The sequence below is a fragment of the Coregonus lavaretus genome (genome assembly GCF_964263955.1).
Source record: "Coregonus lavaretus genome assembly, chromosome: 19".
NCBI lineage: Eukaryota > Metazoa > Chordata > Actinopteri > Salmoniformes > Salmonidae > Coregonus > Coregonus lavaretus.
In genome coordinates this window covers 17,806,940-17,825,814 of record NC_140006.1, presented here as the reverse complement: position 1 = coordinate 17,825,814, position 18,875 = coordinate 17,806,940, and the positions used below count along the sequence as shown (strand labels likewise).

Sequence of the window (18,875 nt, the reverse complement as noted above, 5' to 3'; positions counted from 1 at the left end):
ATACAGCTATTAATGCTCCCAATGTTTAAGTAGGCCTACTCCCTCTTATCAATGTTCTTGAAGTTTAACACTTGCGCACAGAACACTCACTCACTCACTCACTCACTCACTCACTCACTCACTCACTCACTCACTCACTCACTCACTCACTCACTCACTCACTCACTCACTCACTCACTCACTCACTCACTCACTCACTCACTCACTCACTCACTCACTCACTCACACACACACACACACACACACACACACACACACACACACACACACACACACACACACACACACACACACACACACACACACACACACACATACCCTCTCTCTCTGTCGCGTTCTCTCTCTCTCTCTCTCTCTCTCACACACGCACACACACACACACACACACACACACACACACACACACACACACACACACCGTTTTAAGTACTGTTAAAGCTTCAGGCATTCTAAATGAGTAACTATAGGAAAAAATAACTGACTCTATGGACGTATACACTGACTTGGTGACTGGGTTCATCAGAAAGTGCTTAGAGGATGTTGTTCCCACAGTGACGATTAGAACTTATCCAAACCAAAAACCGTGGATAGATGGCATCATTTGCGCCAAACTGAAAGCGCAAACCACCGCATTTACCCGTGGCAAGGTGACTGGGAACATGGACGTGTACAAACAGACCTCCGTATGGCAATCAAAGAGGCAAAACGACAGTACAGGGACAAAGTGAAGTCACAATTAAAAGGCGTACAGAGACGTTCTGTACGTGGCAGGGACTCCAGACAATCATGGATTATAAAGGGAAAGCCAGCCACGTCGCGGACACCGACGCCTCGCTCCCGGATAAACTAAACACCTTCTTTGCCCGCTTCGAGGAAAACTACATCGAGCCTCCGACGTGGGCCCCCTCCACACACGAGCCTCCGACGTGGGCCCCCTCCACACACCAGAACTGTGTGCGTTATTTCTCTGTGGCCGACGTGAGTCATTTAAGTGTGTTAACCCTCGCAAGGCTGCCGGCACAGACGCCATCCCAAGCCACGTCTTCAGAGCATGTGCAGACCAGCTGGCTGGAATGTTTACGGACATATTAAATCTCTCCATATCCCAGTCTGTTGTTCCCACTTGCTTCAAGATGCCCATCATTGTTCCTCTACCCCAAAATAGCGAAGGTAAGTGAACTAAATGACTATCGCCCCGTAGTTCTCACGTCTGTCATCATGAAGTGCTTTAAGAGGCTAGTTAAGGACCATATCACTTCCACCTTACCTGTGGGCCCCGTGTAGCTCAGTTGGTAGAGCATGGCGCTTGCAACGCCAGGGTTGTGGGTTCGATTCCCACGGGGGGCCAGTATGCACTCACTAACTATAAGTCACTCTGGATAAGAGCGTCTGCTAACTGACTAAAATGTAACACCTAGACCCACTACAATTTGCATACCGCCCCAACAGATCCATGGACAGTGCAATCGCCATTGGACTGAACACTGCTCTATCCCACCTGGACAAGAGAAATACCGATGTAAGAATGCGGTTCATCGACTACAGCTCAGCCTTCAACACCATAGTGCCCCCCAAGCGACAAAACAGTGGTAGGCCTGATTACCAACAATGATGAGACAACCTACAGGGAGGAGGTGAGAGCCCTGGCGGAGTGGTGCCAGGAAAATAACCTCTCCCTTAACATTAACTAAATGAAGGAGCTGATCATGGACTACAGTAGAGAGAGCACGACCCCATCCACATCGACAGGGCCGCAATGGAGAGGGTCAAAAGCTTCAAGTTCCTGGGTGTGCACATCACTGACAACCTGAAATGGTTCCTTCATGCAGACAGTGTGGTGAAGAAGGCGCAACAGCACCTCTTCAACCTCAGGAGGCTGAAGAAATGTTGCTTGGCCCTTAAGACCCTCACAAATTTCTTCAGATGCACCATTAAGAGCATCTTGTCGGGCCGTATCACCGCCTGGTACGGCAATTGCACCGTCCGCAACCACAGGGCTCTCCAGAGGGTGGCATCACTGCCTGCCCTCCAGGACATCTACAGCACCCGGTGTCAAAGGAAGGCCAAGAAGATCATCAAGGACCTCAGCCATCCGAGCCACGGCCTGTTCACCCCGATACCATCTAGAAGGAGGAGACGGTACAGGTGCATCAAAGCTGGGACCGAGAGACTGATAAACAGCTTCTATCTCAAGGCCATCAGACTGTTAAACAGTCACCAATAGCCGGCCTCCGCCAAGTACCCTGCCCTGAACCTTAGTCACTGTTACTAGCTGGCTACCACCCGGTACGCTACCCTGCACGTTAGACACTGCTTTATCTTATGTACATAGTCATTGAACACTGGTCACTTTAATAAAGTTTACGTACTGTTTACCCACTTTATATGTATATACTGTATTCTAGTCATGGCTCATGCTATATAACTACTGCTGTACACACCTTTTATTTTCATATACTGTCCATACAAGGCACACCATTTATTTATATATACTATATACACTGTATACTGAACAAAAATATAAACGCAACATGCAACAATTTAAAAGATTTGACTGAGTTACAGTTCATATAAGAAAATCAGTCGATTGAAATACATTAATTAGGCGATAATATATGGATTTCAAATGACTGGGCAGGGGTGCATAGGCCCACCCACTTGGCAACCAGGTCCACCCACTGGGGAGCCATGTCCAGCCAATAAGAATGATTTTTCCTACACAAAAGCGCTTTATTACAGACTGGAAAACTCCTCAGCACCCCCGCCCTCCCTGTGTAATGATCATGCTGTTTAATTAGCTTTTTGATATGCCACACCTATCAGGTGTCAGGTGCACAACATTTGAGAGAAATACGCTTTTTGTGTGTATGCAAAATGTCTGGGATTTTTATTTCAGGTCATGAAACATGGGACCAACACTTCACATGTTGTGTTTATATTTTTGTTCAGTGTATATACTGTACATATACACACTGAGTATACAAAATATTAAGAACACCTGGCTTTTCCATGACATACACTGAACAGGTGAATCTAGGTGAAAGCTATGATCCCTTATTGATGTCACTTGTTAAATCCACTTAAATCAGTGTAGATGGGGAGGAGACAGGTTAAAGAAGGATTTTTAATTGAGACATAGATTGTGTATGCGTGCCATTCAGAAGGTAAATGGGCAAGACAAAATATGTAAGTCCTTTTGAACAGGGTATGGTTGTAGGTGCCAGGTGCACCAGTTTGTGTGAAGAACTACAACGTTGCTGGGTTTTTTACGCTCAATAGTTCCCTGTGTGTATTAATTTGGTCCACCACCCAAAGGACATCCAACCAACTTGACACAACTGTGGGAAGCATAGGAGTCAAAATGGGCAAGCATCCCTCTTCGAAAGCTTTTGTTATCTTGTAGAGTCCATGCCCCGACGAATTGAGGCTGTTCTGAGGGCAAATGGGGCAGGGGGAGTGCAACTCAATATTAGGAAGGTGTTCCTGATGTTTGGTATACTCAATATACAGTTGAAGTCGGAGATTTACATACACCTTAGCCAAATACATTTAAACTCAGTTTTTCACAATTCCTGACATTTAATCCTAGTAATAATTCCCTGTCTTAGGTCAGTTAGGATCACCACTTTATTTAAAAAATGTGAAATGTCAGAATAATAGTAGAGAGAATTATTTATTTCAGCTTTTATTTCTTTAATCATATTCCCAGTGGGACAGAAGTTTACATACACTCAATTAGTATTTGGTAGCATTGCCTTTAAGTTGTTTAACTTGGGTCAAACGTTTCGGGTAGCCATCCACAAGCTTCCCACATTAAGTTGGGTGAATTTTGGCCCATTCCTCCTGACAGAGCTGGTGTAACTGAGTCAGGTTTGTAGGCCTCCTTGCTCGCACACACTTTTTCAGTTCTGCCCACAAATGTTCTATAGGATTGAGGTCAGGGCTTTGTGATGGCCATTCCAATACCTTGACTTTGTTGTCCTTAAGCCATTTTGCCACAACTTTGGAAGTATGCTTGGGGTCATTGTCCATTTGGAAGACCCATTTGCGACCAAGCTTTAACTTCCTGACTGATGTCTTGAGATGTTGCTTCAATATATCCACATATTTTTCCTTCCTCATGATGCCATCTATTTTGTGAAGTGCACCATATCCTCCTGCAGCAAAGCACCCCCACAGCATGATGCTGCCACCCCCGTGCTTCACGGTTGGGATGGTGTTCTGCGGCTTGCAAGGTACCCCCTTTTTCCTCCAAACATAACAATTGCCATTATGGCCAAACAGTTCTATTTTTGTTTTATCAGACCAGAGGACATTTCTCCAAAAAGTATGATCTTTGTCCCCATGTGCAGTTGCAAACTGTAGTCTGGCTTTTTTATGGCAGTTTTGGAGCAGTGGCTTCTTCCTTGCTGAGCGGCCTTTCAGGTTATGCGATATAGGACTCATTTTACAGTGGATATAGATACGTTTGTACCTGTTTCCTCCAGCATCTTCACAAGGTTCTTTGCTGTTGTTCTGGAATGGATTTGCACTTTTCGCATCAAAGTACGTTCATCTCTAGTAGACAGAACGCGTCTCCTTCCTGAGCGGAATGACGGCTGCGTGGTCCCATGGTGTTTATACTTGCGTACTATTGTTTGTACAGATGAACGTGCTACCTTCAGGCTTTTGGAAATTACTCCCAAGGACGAATAAGACTTGTAGAGGTCTACACATTTTTTTTTAGGTCTTGGCTGATTTCTTTTGATTTTCCCATGATGTCAAGCAAAGAGGCACTGAGTTTGAAGGTAGGCCTTGAAATACATCCACAGGTACACCTCCAATTGACTCAAATGATGTCAATTAGCCTATCAGAAGCTTCTAAAGCCATGACATCATTTTCTGGAATTTTCCAAGCTGTTTAAAGGCACAGTCAACTTAGTGTACGTAAACTTCTGACCCACTGGAATTGTGATACAGTGAATTATAAGTGAAATAATCTGTCTGTAAACAATTGTTGGAAAAATTACTTGTGTCATGTACAAAGTACAGTGGGGAAAAAAAGTTTTTAGTCAGCCACCAATTGTGCAAGTTCTCCCACTTAAAAATATGAGAGAGGCCTGTAATTTTCATCATAGGTACACGTCAACTATGACAGACAAATTGAGGAAAAAAAATCCAGAAAATCACATTGTAGGATTTTTAATGAATTTATTTGCAAATTATGGTGGAAAATAAGTATTTGGTCACCTACAAACAAGCAATATTTCTGGCTCTCACAGACCTGTAACTTCTTCTTTAAGAGCCTCCTCTGTCCTCCACTCGTTACCTGTATTAATGGCACCTGTTTGAACTTGTTATCAGTATAAAAGACACCTGTCCACAACCTCAAACAGTCACACTCCAAACTCCACTATGGCCAAGACCAAAGAGCTGTCAAAGGACACCAGAAACAAAATTGTAGACCTGCACCAGGCTGGGAAGACTGAATCTGCAATAGGTAAGGAGCTTGGTTTGAAGAAATCAACTGTGGGAGCAATTATTAGGAAATGGAAGACATACCAGACCACTGATAATCTCCCTCGATCTGGGGCTCCACGCAAGATCTCACCCCGTGGGGTCAAAATGATCACAAGAACGGTGAACAAAAATCCCAGAACCACACAGGGGGACCTAGTGAATGACCTGCAGAGAGCTGGGACCAAAGTAACAACGCCTACCATCAGTAACACACTACGCCGTCAGGGACTCAAATCCTGCAGTGCAAGACGTGTCCCCCTGCTTAAGCCAGTACATGTCCAGGCCCGTCTGAAGTTTGCTAGAGTGCATTTGGTTGATCCAGAAGAGGATTGGGAGAATGTCATATGGTCAGATGAAACCAAAATAGTAAAAACTCAACTCGTCGTGTTTGGAGGACAAAGAATGCTGAGTTGCATCCAAAGAACACCATACCTACTGTGAAGCATGGGGGTGGAAACATCATGCTTTGGGGCTGTTTTTCTGCAAAGGGACCAGGACGACTGATCTGTGTAAAGGAAAGAATGAATGGGGCCATGTATCGTGAGATTTTGAGTGAAAACCTCCTTCCATCAGCAAGGGCATTGAAGATGAAACTTGGCTGGGTCTTTCAGCATGACAATGATCCCAAACACACCGCCCGGGCAATGAAGGAGTGGCTTCGCAAGAAGCATTTCAAGGTCCTGGAGTGGCCTAGCCAGTCTCCAGATCTCAACCCCATAGAAAATCTTTGGAGGGAGTTGAAAGTCTGTGTTGCCCAGCGACAGCCCCAAAACATCACTGCTCTAGAGGAGATCTGCATGGAGGAATGGGCCAAAATACCAGCAACAGTGTGTGAAAACCTTGTGAAGACATACAGAAAACGTTTGACCTGTGTCATTGCCAACAAAGGGTATATAACAAAGTATTGAGAAACTTTTGTTATTGACCAAATACTTATTTTCCACTATAATTTGCAAATAAATTCATAAAAAATCCTACAATGTGATTTTCTGGATTATTTTTTCTCAATTTGTCTGTCATAGTTGACGTGTACCTATGATGAAAATGACAGGTCTCTCTCATCTTTTTAAGTGGGAGAACTTGCACAATTGGTGGCTGACTAAATACTTTTTTTCCCCACTGTATATGTCCTAACCGACTTGCCAAAACTATAGTTTGGCAAGTCATTTGTGGAGTGGTTGAAAAATGATTTTTAATGACTCCAACCTAAGTGTATGTAAACTTTCGACTTCAACTGTATATCTATATATACACTACCAGTCAAAAGTTTGGACACACCCACTCATTCAAGGTTTTCCTTTCTTTATACTATGTTTTACATTGTAGAATAATAGTGAAGACATCAAAACTATTAAATAACACATATGGAATCATGTAGTAAACAAAAAAGTGTTAAACAAATCATAGTATATTTTATATTTGAGAATCTTCAAATATCCACCCTTTGCCTTGATGACAGCTTTGCACACTCTTGGCATTGTGCATGGTGATCTTAGGCTTGTGTGTGGCTGCTCGGCCATGGAAACCCATTTCATGAAGCTCCCAACGAACAGTTCTTGTGCTGACGTTGATTCCAGAGGCAGTTTGGAACTCGGTAGTGAGTGTTGCAACCGAGGACAGACGATTTTTAAGCGGTACGCGCTTCAGCACTCGGCGGTCCCGTTCTGTGAGATTGTGAATCTATCACTTCGCGGCTGAGCTGTTGTTGCTCCTAGAAGTTTCCACTTCACAATAACAGCACTTACAGTTGACTGGAGCAGCTCTAGCAGGGCATACATTTGACAAACGGAGTTGTTGGAAAGGTGGCATTCTAATGACAGTGGCAAGTTGAAAGTCACTGTGCTCTTCAGTAAGGCCATTCTACTGCCAATGTTTGTCTATGGAGATTGCAATGGCGGTGTGCATACTTTTGTATATCTGGTGTATGTATATTTGAATTCCGGACTCTGACATTGCTCTTTCTGATATTTCTGAATTTCTTGATAATGTACGTATTGTTTTGTATTGCTAGGTATTATTACTACACTATTGGAGCATTCCACTGCACCTGCGATAACGTCTGCAAATCTGTGTACGCGACCAATAAGCTTTTATTTGATTTGATGATTTGAGTCGTTTACACTCAGCCATCCTGTGCATTGAAACATTTATATAAAGTAAATGTCCCGGGCAATGGGAAGTGTTGACAGGTGGCGAGAAATGCGTAAACAAACTCCACCATTCGTTTACCCAGTGAAAGGTGCATGCAGGGAGGGAAAAGGCAAGGTAATGAGTGAGATTATTCTCGTTTGAAGTCTCGGTCGATGATGTCTGTGCGTGAGTGAGGAGTGTGTGAGTGTGTGAGTGAGTGAGTTTAAAAAGCAAAGCTGAGCAAACAGCAGTAAGAATCCTACCTCACGTAGGATAATAGTGAACTTTATTATGTCTCTGTTGGTGTTATGTTCCATGTGTGTTGCTGTGCCAACACCTCAAACAAAAACAACCTCCGAAAACGGTTCATGATAGAAAAACACAGGTCTACATGCTCTTACATTCTAATTTGCTCCCTACACTGCAACCTATACTCCCTTTAGTTCATATGCCTTACATTGTCAACATGTACACACTGTAGTTTGTACATGTTTCAGGACCATAGAGATTAAGGCATTGTGGTTAGGCTTTCCATTATTCCTCCTCAGAAGCTATGAGGTCCTGTGTCCAAAAAAGGATTTAGAATAAAGGCTTTTTGACCAAAGATGTGCACTGTACTCTCCTTTTGACTCCATCATCTGCTTTAAGTGAGTTTAATTAGTTCGCTCTGCAGAAGCCAGCAGTGCTCCTATTGAGTGTGTGACACTTGGTTCTGCTCAGCATTGTCTGAGTGGGTGTGACGTTGGGTTTCTTTTGGGTCACATTATGGAGGTAAGCTGATCTTTAGGGACCCAGTACCAGCTAGCTAGTTTACCTGTATGGTTTTGTGTTCACCTTCTTCGTCTAACACAATGTGCTTGTTAGGAAATATGCAGGAGCACAATTCATGAAAGCACTATAACCACCATTGTGCATGTTTAGGATAGTTTTAAGAAGTAAAATATCCATTTCCATCAGTGTTTTAAAACCAAAAAAATACAGCCTCCCTTCAGCTAGATATAAGAAATCCTTTAGAAGACGGGGAAACTGAAATTAAAGCACATCTGTGATACCATTTGACTATACACTAGGTCTGCCACAGAGTGGAAACATGCACAAGAGTGGAGCCACATTAGCTTCTTCTCCCGAGACCTGAAGAAGTGTTTCTCCATTCTCTCAAATTTCTCCTCCCATCCACACTTTGCCCCCCAGCCTTCTTGGTAACTGGCAAAAAATATGCCTTTGTGTGGAAGTCAGTAACAGCTAGGCAGGCAGATCAGTAGTCCAAAGGATTTGTGTTGTCTCTGGCCTCCCTCCAGCTTCAGAGTATATTTTTGTCTCAGACAGACAGATGTCACAGCACAAAGACGCTTTTGGGAAATGGCATTTTATTTTACTCTTGTTTTCGAGGGCCAGGCAGGCAGGCAGGCAGCCATCTGTGCTCTATGGAGATATAACACTAAGGAGACTGTGATAGTGACAGTAATGGTTGAGGAATGTAACACGTCATGGTGATAGGATTCTGAAAATTAAGACAACCTTTTTGTCTGTGGAGTTGCACCACTGTTGTTATTAATAATAATGGCACACCCATGTATATTTAGTGCATCAGGTAGTAAACATTCTAGAGTTATGCCATTAGCAACCATTGTACCTAACATAATTTAATTACTGTCTACTATACATTACATAGGCTATTTATCAGCACCCGGTTGCTGTTTCTTTTACTCTTACATACTTCAGAAGCATGATGCATAAAACTGTAAAATCTCTAGAAATTGTAAAATCAAAAAAAATAAACTGATGCTTAATTTACTGTGGCTGCCAAGCTTCATGAATAATCTGTTCCACTTTGCATATCCTGGGTAACATTGCTGATTTCATTTCTCCAGTGATATCTATGTTCAGTAAAGTTTGTATATTATTACATTTCCGGCATATATCATATGACTTGTTGAGTGATGGCTGGAGTTTACATTCTCTTGGCTCTCCTGATGACATGTAGAAATGAATTAGCCATGTACTCTAAATGGTGTTTCAATCATTCAAATATTGAGCCTCAGCCCACAGCAGAAATGTTGTGGAAATGTTGTCAATCACGATTACAACAGTTTGTCAACTGGTACAATTTGCTCTTGAGTTCCTTATTTTTCTCCTCACGGTGTTGTAGACATAGTGGATACACATAGTATCAAAAGGAATAACAATTAAGATGGATATATATAGCATTTGTATGTTTGGAGTATCTCTACAGTGCAGAATGGGACACAGTCAGGCCAGAGTACCCTACTACGTACTTTAGCTCTTTTCCTCCCTAAAGCCAGCAAGGAGAACCATTTCTGTCAAGACACAGCTTGCCAGGTTTCCATTTTAAAAAATCCATAGTGGTCAGACAAGTTAGGAGACTCCGGGAGACCTGTAATGTTACACATTGATCTTCCCTCGCTGATGGCGATGTACCCCGAAAACATATCTACCAGCCCTCTGGATTACCTATTTCCGAGAAACTTTTCCCTTCACCGAAGACAAATCTATAATCCGGAATGCCTTACCAGTCATTTCCGGCTATACGATGTGTGAAAATAAATGTAAATATCCAACTTTTCCCGAATTGACCGAATTCACACAATATCTCCCTGGTACGCTGCCATCTGAGATCAGGGGAAACACTTCACAATCAGTTATTATCAGTTCTGAAACATTTCTCTCTCTGTAACATGACCTCTGTGACCTCTTCATTGAGGCCATTTGGATCTGAATGGTGACAGAAGACAAATTAGGTAAAAGTGAACATGTAGCACCATTGACTGGAGAAGTACTCGCTGTTGGCTGGGCTCCCTGCCTGTGCCATTAAACCCCTACAACTTATCCAGAACGCTGCAGCCCGTCTGGTGTTCGACCTTCCCAAGTTCTCTCATGTCACCCCGCTCCTCCGCACACTCCACTGGCTTCCAGTTGAGGCTCGCATCTACTACAAGACCATGGTGCTTGCCTACGGAGCTGTGAGGGGAACGGCACCTCCTTACCTTCAGGCTCTGATCAGACCCTACACCCAAACGAGGGCACTACGTTCATCCACCTCTGGCCTGCTAGCTCCCCTACCTCTACGGAAGCACAGTTCCCGCTCAGCCCATTCAAAGCTATTTGCTGCTCTGGCACCCCAATAGTGGAACAAGCTCCCCCACGACGCCAGGACAGCGGATTCACTGACCACCTTCCGGAGACACTTGAAACCCTACCTCTTTAAGGAATACCTGGAATAGTATAAAGTAATCCTTCTACCCCTAGTATCTAAGTCGCTCTGGATAAGAGCGTCTGCTAAATGATGTAAATGTAATGTAAATTTAATGTAAATGTACACAGACGGGAGAAGTACACAGTAACTCTCTTGAGGTACAGACAGTGAATCAATCAGCATTGACATTCACTGCAACACGGTCTATGTCTGGGACATCTGGAAGGAAGCTCTATGGCTGTGATTTGGTTAATAGTTGTACCCAAATGACTCATGGGTTAGAAATGGAATTGAATAGGTTTCTGGTTCATTGGCAGCAGTAACATGCTAGCTAAATGCTAATCGTGTCTGACTGTCTGGCTGTGTCTTGCTCACTCTCTCTCTCATTAGCTTGTGTACTACTCTTACAGACCAGGCCTGAATCCTTCCTCACTGAAAAGTTACTGTACGGTTCATAGTTACTCATTAGACTAGCTATCACTTCCTGTTCTGCCCATGTGATTGGTGATGTCTGCATGGGCCTCTCATTGTACATGGCATAATCAGTGCATTGTTTTGTGAATGAGACACACCAGATTCACTTGGATATGACAATTAAACTAAAATAGGATCCTCTCCTCAGATTTTTGTCTGGTAACATGCTAAAGCAATTAGACAAAATAAACCTCTGCTGTTTTATTAAGATTGATGGACGGGAAGTTCACTAAAGCTCAACAGCATAAATGTCAAGATGTTTATGGCAGAGGCCAGAGACAGGTCACAGTGTGGCACTGAGCAGAGCAGTTAAGTTATATTGAGGAGAGAAGAAGAAACAACCAATCGTTATCACCTCCAGAATAAATCTAATATGTTTATCCCTTGTTTATGGTTGTTGTATGAAAATGTATGCACTCACTAACTGTAAGTCGCTCTGGATAAGAGCGTCTGCTAAATGACTAAAATGTAAATGTTGTCAGGACAACCTCAGATTGTTGTCAAGTATTAGCAGGTGTTAATATTAGCAGGGAAACGTTGACATTTAAAAGGCATCAAACTCTTTCAGTAATGGCATTATGTGCCCGGGCCCGTTGCAGGAATGTGTTTGTGAGTTCTTCTGTAAATCCATTTATTCTTCTCTTTTACTTTAACAGTGTAAAAGAGGCCCTGAAATTGCACATAATGAACAACTACTCTGCCAATCCTGTCAGATGGTGTGACCAAAATGGTCACAGGCTGACAGTCATGTCCCCTGCGTGTTTTTGAGAAAGTAATGCTTCTGCTTTCCCAATCCATCGCAACCTCAGAACGCTAGTCGGTCAGGGAGGGTTTTGCCAGCTATGTGGCAGACCCGGGGCTAGCTTGTGTGTTTTATATATGCTTCCTTTAAATAAGCTGACAAAAGGAGTCAACTCTACCACATGTTCTCCTATACCGTGTTTAGAAACTAAGCTTAGACTCATTATATTTCAAATGAATTGCAGCTTTAGGGTCCTGAATACTGGAAGTTTGTATGGGGATTCTACAACGAGTGTAAAGCCCGATGTGTGGTCATGTTTAAATCTATACACCGCTGGTCTCCGTGAGGGACAGTCACTAGTCCCCGGGATATATCAATATTAAGCAATGTATCTGTTGGTTGGCTACTATTTAGCATGCCTGTGGTGTGACGGTCAAATTGAATGTGTGGGACCATTGTTTTCAATCTCAACCCTACTCCGCCAGAGCGTCCAGTGTCCGCTCTGAACACTCCGAGAGCGAAACGCGCTGAATTTACTAACGGACAATCTGACAACATTCTGAATTTACACTCCTGAGTGAATTTACAAACGCACCCTTAATGTCCTATAACCAACCTGCGTCAATCTAGCTAGATGGCTAGCCAGTGATGCTATGACGAGCAACCTTATTGGTAGCTACCCTAAAAGAGACAAATCAGCACAGAATGCTCTTCAGCTGCTGAGAATGTGCTATATACACAGCATATCCTTTATTTATTTTTTTACTTTTACGTTATATCCAATTGGTAGTTACAGTCTTGTCCCATCGCTGCAACTCCCCTATGGACTCGGGAGAGGCGAAGGTCGAGAGCCATGCGTCCTCCGAAACACAACCCTGCCAAGTCGCACTGCTTCTTGACACACTGCTCGCTTAACCAGCCACACCAATGTGTCGGAGGAAAGCCCGGCCCGCCACAAGGCGTCGCTAGAGCATGATGGGACAAGTAAATCCCTGCCGGTCAAACCCTCCCCTAACCCAGACAACGCTGGGCCAATTGTGTACCACCTCATGGGTCTCCCTGTCACGGCTGGCTGTGACACAGCCTGGTCTGTAGTGACGCCTCAAGCACTGCGATGCAGTGCCTTAGACCGCTGCGCCACTCGGGAGGCCCAAACACGCCTATCCGATGGGGATTGTTGATCTCAATCTCTAGAAAGCGTTGCATTCAACTGCACATTAACCATTAAGTCAATTGCAACCTTCAAACAATTGCAGCCAAATTCCCTTGAATATTAACCAGCTCTGACTTAGACCATAAAGGTCAGCATTCTATATTTGGGACTTAGCATACCACTTCCTCATATTTCCAGTCCACTGTACTGACTGAGTGTTCCCATAAATTATTTTTCATTCTCCGAACCCTCCAAACAGTGTGTTACAGTACAACATCTCCCTCTCTCAGCCCCAGATTGACAGGTAATGCCTGTAATAAGCCTTAGGAAGACCTTTGGGTCGAAATGTTGCTGGAAGGAGCACAGCAGCAGCACCTGACAGTATCTAAGGGGTGTCTATTTCTCTCTCCCCAGATTGACAGGTAATGAACCCCTGTCCATCCTACCGCTGAGCTCTCAACCTGAGGAGAACGTGGGAAGGGCCCACTACAAGCTGTGTGACCGGCTCAAACTGGAGAAGAAGCAGCGGCGGATGTGTCGACGAGACCCGGGCGTGGCCGAGACCCTCATGGAGGCCATAAGCATGAGCGCCCTGGAGTGCCAGTACCAGTTCCGCTTTGAGAGGTGGAACTGCACCTTAGAGGGACGCTACAGAGCCAACATTTTAAAGAGAGGTAGGGAAAGAAAAGCATCCGAACTTCATATAGAAGTAATATGTTTTCAACTGACAGATAACTGGTTTCTGACTTTCATGGTTGGAGGTGGAAATACATTTTTGTAATTCCATAGGAGATATTACAGTAGAGAGAGGCCATAGTAGATGGCACAGTAGAAAGTTGTAGGGTATTTTCCCAATAATGACAACTTTCAATTGCTCATTTTGAGTGTCTAGTAGGAAGCTGGTAGCTTATATCTGATCCTTCCTCTTGCTCCACATCGCTCTCTAGGTTTTAAGGAGACAGCCTTCCTGTATGCTGTCTCCTCAGCAGGCCTGACTCATGCCATGGCCAAGGCATGCAGCGCCGGGCGGATGGAGCGTTGCACCTGCGATGAAGCCCCAGACCTGGAGAACCGTAAGGCCTGGCAGTGGGGCGGCTGTGGTGACAACCTCAAGTACAGCAACAAGTTTGTCAAGGACTTCCTTGGCAAACGCTCCAACAAGGACCTGCGTGCCCGCGTGGACATGCACAACACTAACGTGGGCATGAAGGTGAGTGTGGAGTGGAGCCATGTTGGATGACGCAGTACATTTAATCTTGTTGATTCATGGGATACACTAATAATTAGACCTTTGTCACAACTTTTGCTGTAAAAATAACTATGAATATTTTGGGGTTGGCTGGTTGATTGATTGATTGACTGACAGTGTAGTTTGCTATACCTGGGCCCTGTACAGCTAAGTATGTAGGCCTTTAAGTATGTAGGCCTTTAAGTATGTAGGCCTATGTTGTCCTCTCTTGAGATGGTTAAGCTCCGTGGGTGTATTCTAGGGTGAATATACTCTGAATCTCCTACAGACAACTATATAATTTAAGGTTGGTAAAATATTGTTATCTAAATGTACCTGTCTAAAGACACAGCAAAATGACCAGAACCAGTGAAAATGACCGGAGAGGAATTTAATGTGACCATGAGAGGAATAACAATAACATAATTTTTACAGCTACATTCCCCATGGTCGACAGAGAATCGTTTACCCACATGCTGTGGTTATTAAACAAATAATATAGATCCTCAAGCATCCCACTTAATGGTCAGATAAAAAACCAGCCTAAATCACTTAAATTGACTGCTTCATTCAATCAAATCAGAGGCCACACATCAATCAACCTTTGGTTTCCCCTCTAAAATTAGAGAGTTAATTGCCTTTTTTTGTGCCTTAGCGAGATTCAACATTTGTTTGTGGTGAGGGAGTGAGGGTGTTTTTTTCAGCTTGGACGTGATTTTAAAAGAAAAGAGAATGCTCTTAAACTGTCAAGCCAAAGCAAACTCAGAGAGCTTCAAGTTCCTTGGTGTCCACATCACCAACAAACTAACATGGTCCAAGCACACCAAGACAGTCGTGAAGACAGCACGACAAAACAATCTCGCTATTGTTATTTTTACTGCTGATCTTTAATTATTTGTTACTTTTATTTCGTATTCTTTTATAATGTATTTTTTTGTGTGATTTTTTTTGGTATTCTTTCTTAAAACTGCATTGTTGGTTAAAGGCTTGTAAACATTTCACTGTAAGGTCTACACCTGTTGTATACGGCGCATGTGACAAATACAATTTGATTTGATTTGATCTGCTACCTTTACTCAGATTTGTTCATATTGTAGCCATTTTCATTTTAGTATGAATATAAATCATAGCAGAAGCACACTTCCCCAAATGTTAGCAGACACAAACCTCTCCCCGAAGACCTGTGGTGTGCTCTTCCTTTTCAGCTTGGCTCTCCAAATCCATTCTCTCAGGTTATTTTATTTGTGATAAAAGATTTACAACACTGTTTTCGTCCAGGTTTTTTCTTATTTGCAGATTTAGTGAGGTGTACCACGTCCCATATGGAGCACAAATCTTGGAATGTGCCAGCCTCTGCATCCCTAGAACATTTTAAAGCTGACATTTTCCTGAACTAAACTGCAAGTGTGATGAATATGCAGCACTTCTTTCTTATTCCACGATCTGTTTCCCAGTGTGTGAGAACAGAACCGGAGAGAGACTGTCTGTCCACTCCATGCCTCCTCTGGAGAATATGCGTTATGGATTTTAACACAAAACCTTTTAACGTTGTGGTCGGTTGCTGCTGACTGAGCTGTACACAAATGAACCATTGCCTGCCACAGACAGTTCAAGCAATGTCGCAACGTGTACTATTCAAGGAGCCTTAAACGCACCCATTCACCCCCCAAAGTTAAAAGTTGTCGAACATTAATGGTCAGAGGTGTTCTCTCAAGTTCAACTGAGTCCATATTCCATGTCATCTGTTGAGTAGATCCCGTTATATGCATTATGAGAAATCTTCAGGCCTCAACATATTTTACGTAAAATTGATTAGTTTAGCGTTACAGTTGCTAGCCTAAGGTTTCCCCCCTACTGAATCAAAACTGTAGTGTTATGAAGTTGGCCTGGTGAAAGAGATTTACCTTGGGTTTTTTGTCTTCCACATACCTTAAAACAAACCAAGAACAGGGGCCAGGTTCTGAGTATTCTGTCTCCTTCTTTCCCATAGCCGAGGAACTCAATGGATCTTTTCTTCAGGAAAAGTGCCTCTCAGAGTATCCTCAACTTGCTATTAGTAATAACCATGATGGCTTTAATCAAACTCTATTACCGAAAGTTATCATAACAGTCCGTATCGTCCCTTCCCACCCACAAAGATGATCTTTTCAACTTTTGCTTATAGTGTACAACATTTTCTATTAAGAGTCTTTGGTTGGGAAGTGACAACAATGTGACATTGTTGTCATGTAATGTTTTATTATGTTAATTACAGTTTATCAGCAATAAGTAGAGGCTCTAGATAATCTAACTCTGTGGTATGTATGAGTATAAACAGAAAATATAATTATGGCCTCTGTTCTCATCGCATTTTAATATGTCCTGTGTATGTAAAGACTTCATATTGGAGGAATTTCTTATGATATTAGGACATTACATAGACCCATTGTGCTGCAGAAATTACAGGGGAGTCTAGGTTCTTTGAAACCTTGCTTACCATACAAAGTACAAAGTGGGCCAAAGTTAATATTTTGTCGTTTCAGGCAGTCCCTTTCATGCCCTGTGGTGGCTGACTGTCAGTATGTTCCTCTCCTCTCCCACCATCAGGTGATCAAAGCCGGGGTGGAGACTACCTGCAAATGCCATGGCGTCTCAGGCTCCTGCACCGTCCAGACGTGCTGGAGGCAGCTCTCACCGTTCCACGAGATCGGCAAGCAGCTGAAACAGCGCTATGAGACCTCTCTGAAGGTGGGCAGCTCCACCAACGAGGCCACGGGGGAGGGGGAAATCTCCCAGGCCCGGCCCCAACAGGAGCAGCCCCCACCGGGCCCCAGCAATGACCCGATCCCACGCACCATGGACCTGCTCCACATTGAGGACTCACCCAGCTTCTGCCGGCACAGCAAGTACTCGCCGGGCACCTCGGCCAGGAAATGCTACAAGGACAAGAACTGCGACGCCATATGCTGCGGCAGGGGCCACAACACCCAGAGCCGCGTGGTGACCCGGCCATGCCAGTGTCAGGTGCGCTGGTGCTGCTACGTCGAATGCAAGCAGTGTACACAGAGAGAGGAGGTCTACACCTGTAAAGGTTAGCCCAGTCGTAGCTTCCTGCTCGCCCCTTGTTGCTGTCAGAAAGAGAGAGAGAGTTCTGCGGCAGAGGAGAGAGCAAGACGATGGAGATGGAGAGCCTTTAAAAGCACTTTGAGGGATTTTCTATTCTGTGGGTTTTGTTTTAATGCCCTGTGGCCCCAGCCAATGGGGATTGGGGTTGCAGGAGGAGATTGGCCTTGTCTGACAACAGGGTCAACATGGGTCTAATGTTTTCTGGTTGCAGAGTTGGAGCTTTGGAGAAAGGCTACCTCACCTATTCAACATCCAGTCAGATCTGTCGGTGAGAAAAAGCAGCACTTGGCAGCTGTCTCTGGTGAGCATGCTGTTAATGAGGATCCAATACAATGACCATAATAGTAAAAGACTGGCTTTTGGGCCTTGCCCAATGTAGAAATGTGTGTGTGTGTGTTGGCGAGTGAGGGTACGGGGGGGGAGGGGGGGGAATTACAACTCATATGGCAATCATGGTAACCATATTCAGAAACTGTTAAGAAGACAGGGTGTAAGATTTGTTCTACACACACATATTTACATGCACACAGCATTGTGTGTATGCATATGTAAATAAATTAAATTGTATTATAATGATATTATATACACTTGCTACTTATCTGAATATGTTTAAACAAACCACTAACCACACAAATGTTTTGTTGTTTGTGTGTTCTCGCTCTCTTTTGCTTTTTATTTTGTTTTTTGACAAGGCCTTTTGGAAAGCAGCACATTTGTGTCCTTTGTCTCGCTCTGTGGATAATTTATGGACCCTTTGGGACTACTCCTTCACGAAGAGAGAAAACACATTCATTTGTCTTTGATTCTTTTACACTAGAGTGAAATTGTTGGTGAATACATTTTGCCAGTCATTTTAGGCTACTCTTGGCCTTGAGCGAACTCAACTAATGTTCAGGGAATAACTGAAACCACTATACCTATTTGGACTTACGGTAAAAAGAAAAAAAAGAAAAACTGTATGTAATGAAAGTTCAATGAGAGAATGACCTTGCTTTTCTGAGTTTAGTGTCTATTACTGTCACCGTGACAACAGGAGACCACCTGACCAGTGGAGAATGCATCTTCTAATCAGCTGAATAGTGCTCTAACTATAACAGCTTCTTGGTACTTAGTTAGCCCTCTATTTAAAAAAAGAAAAGCAAATCTTGCTAGTAATACTACTATAAAGTTGTAAAGAAACAGTAAACTGTGGGGAACAGGAGAAATGTAACCCCCATACCTACTCTCTCATATCCTTCCTTCCTCTCTCTACACCCACCATTTGATTGAAAAAGATGAATGGTTGAGGTTGAAAATGAACAGTATGGTCCAATGGAAAAATGGCTTAAAC

At 43.5% G+C, this 18,875-nt stretch overlaps 1 protein-coding gene across 1 annotated transcript in view; it reads left to right on the top strand.

The window, feature by feature from the left end:
- Nucleotides 1-18,479, top strand: part of wnt9a (wingless-type MMTV integration site family, member 9A) — a 34,841-nt gene extending 16,362 nt beyond the window's left edge. The window contains exons 2-4 of the mRNA XM_084182715.1: nucleotides 13,627-13,886; nucleotides 14,160-14,422; nucleotides 17,027-18,479. Of these exons, the coding sequence (XP_084038841.1) occupies nucleotides 13,627-13,886; nucleotides 14,160-14,422; nucleotides 17,027-17,515 (1,012 nt within the window). The 3' untranslated portion in view covers nucleotides 17,516-18,479. The remainder of the gene's footprint in view (nucleotides 1-13,626; nucleotides 13,887-14,159; nucleotides 14,423-17,026) is intronic.
- Nucleotides 18,480-18,875: the final 396 nt, after the last annotated feature.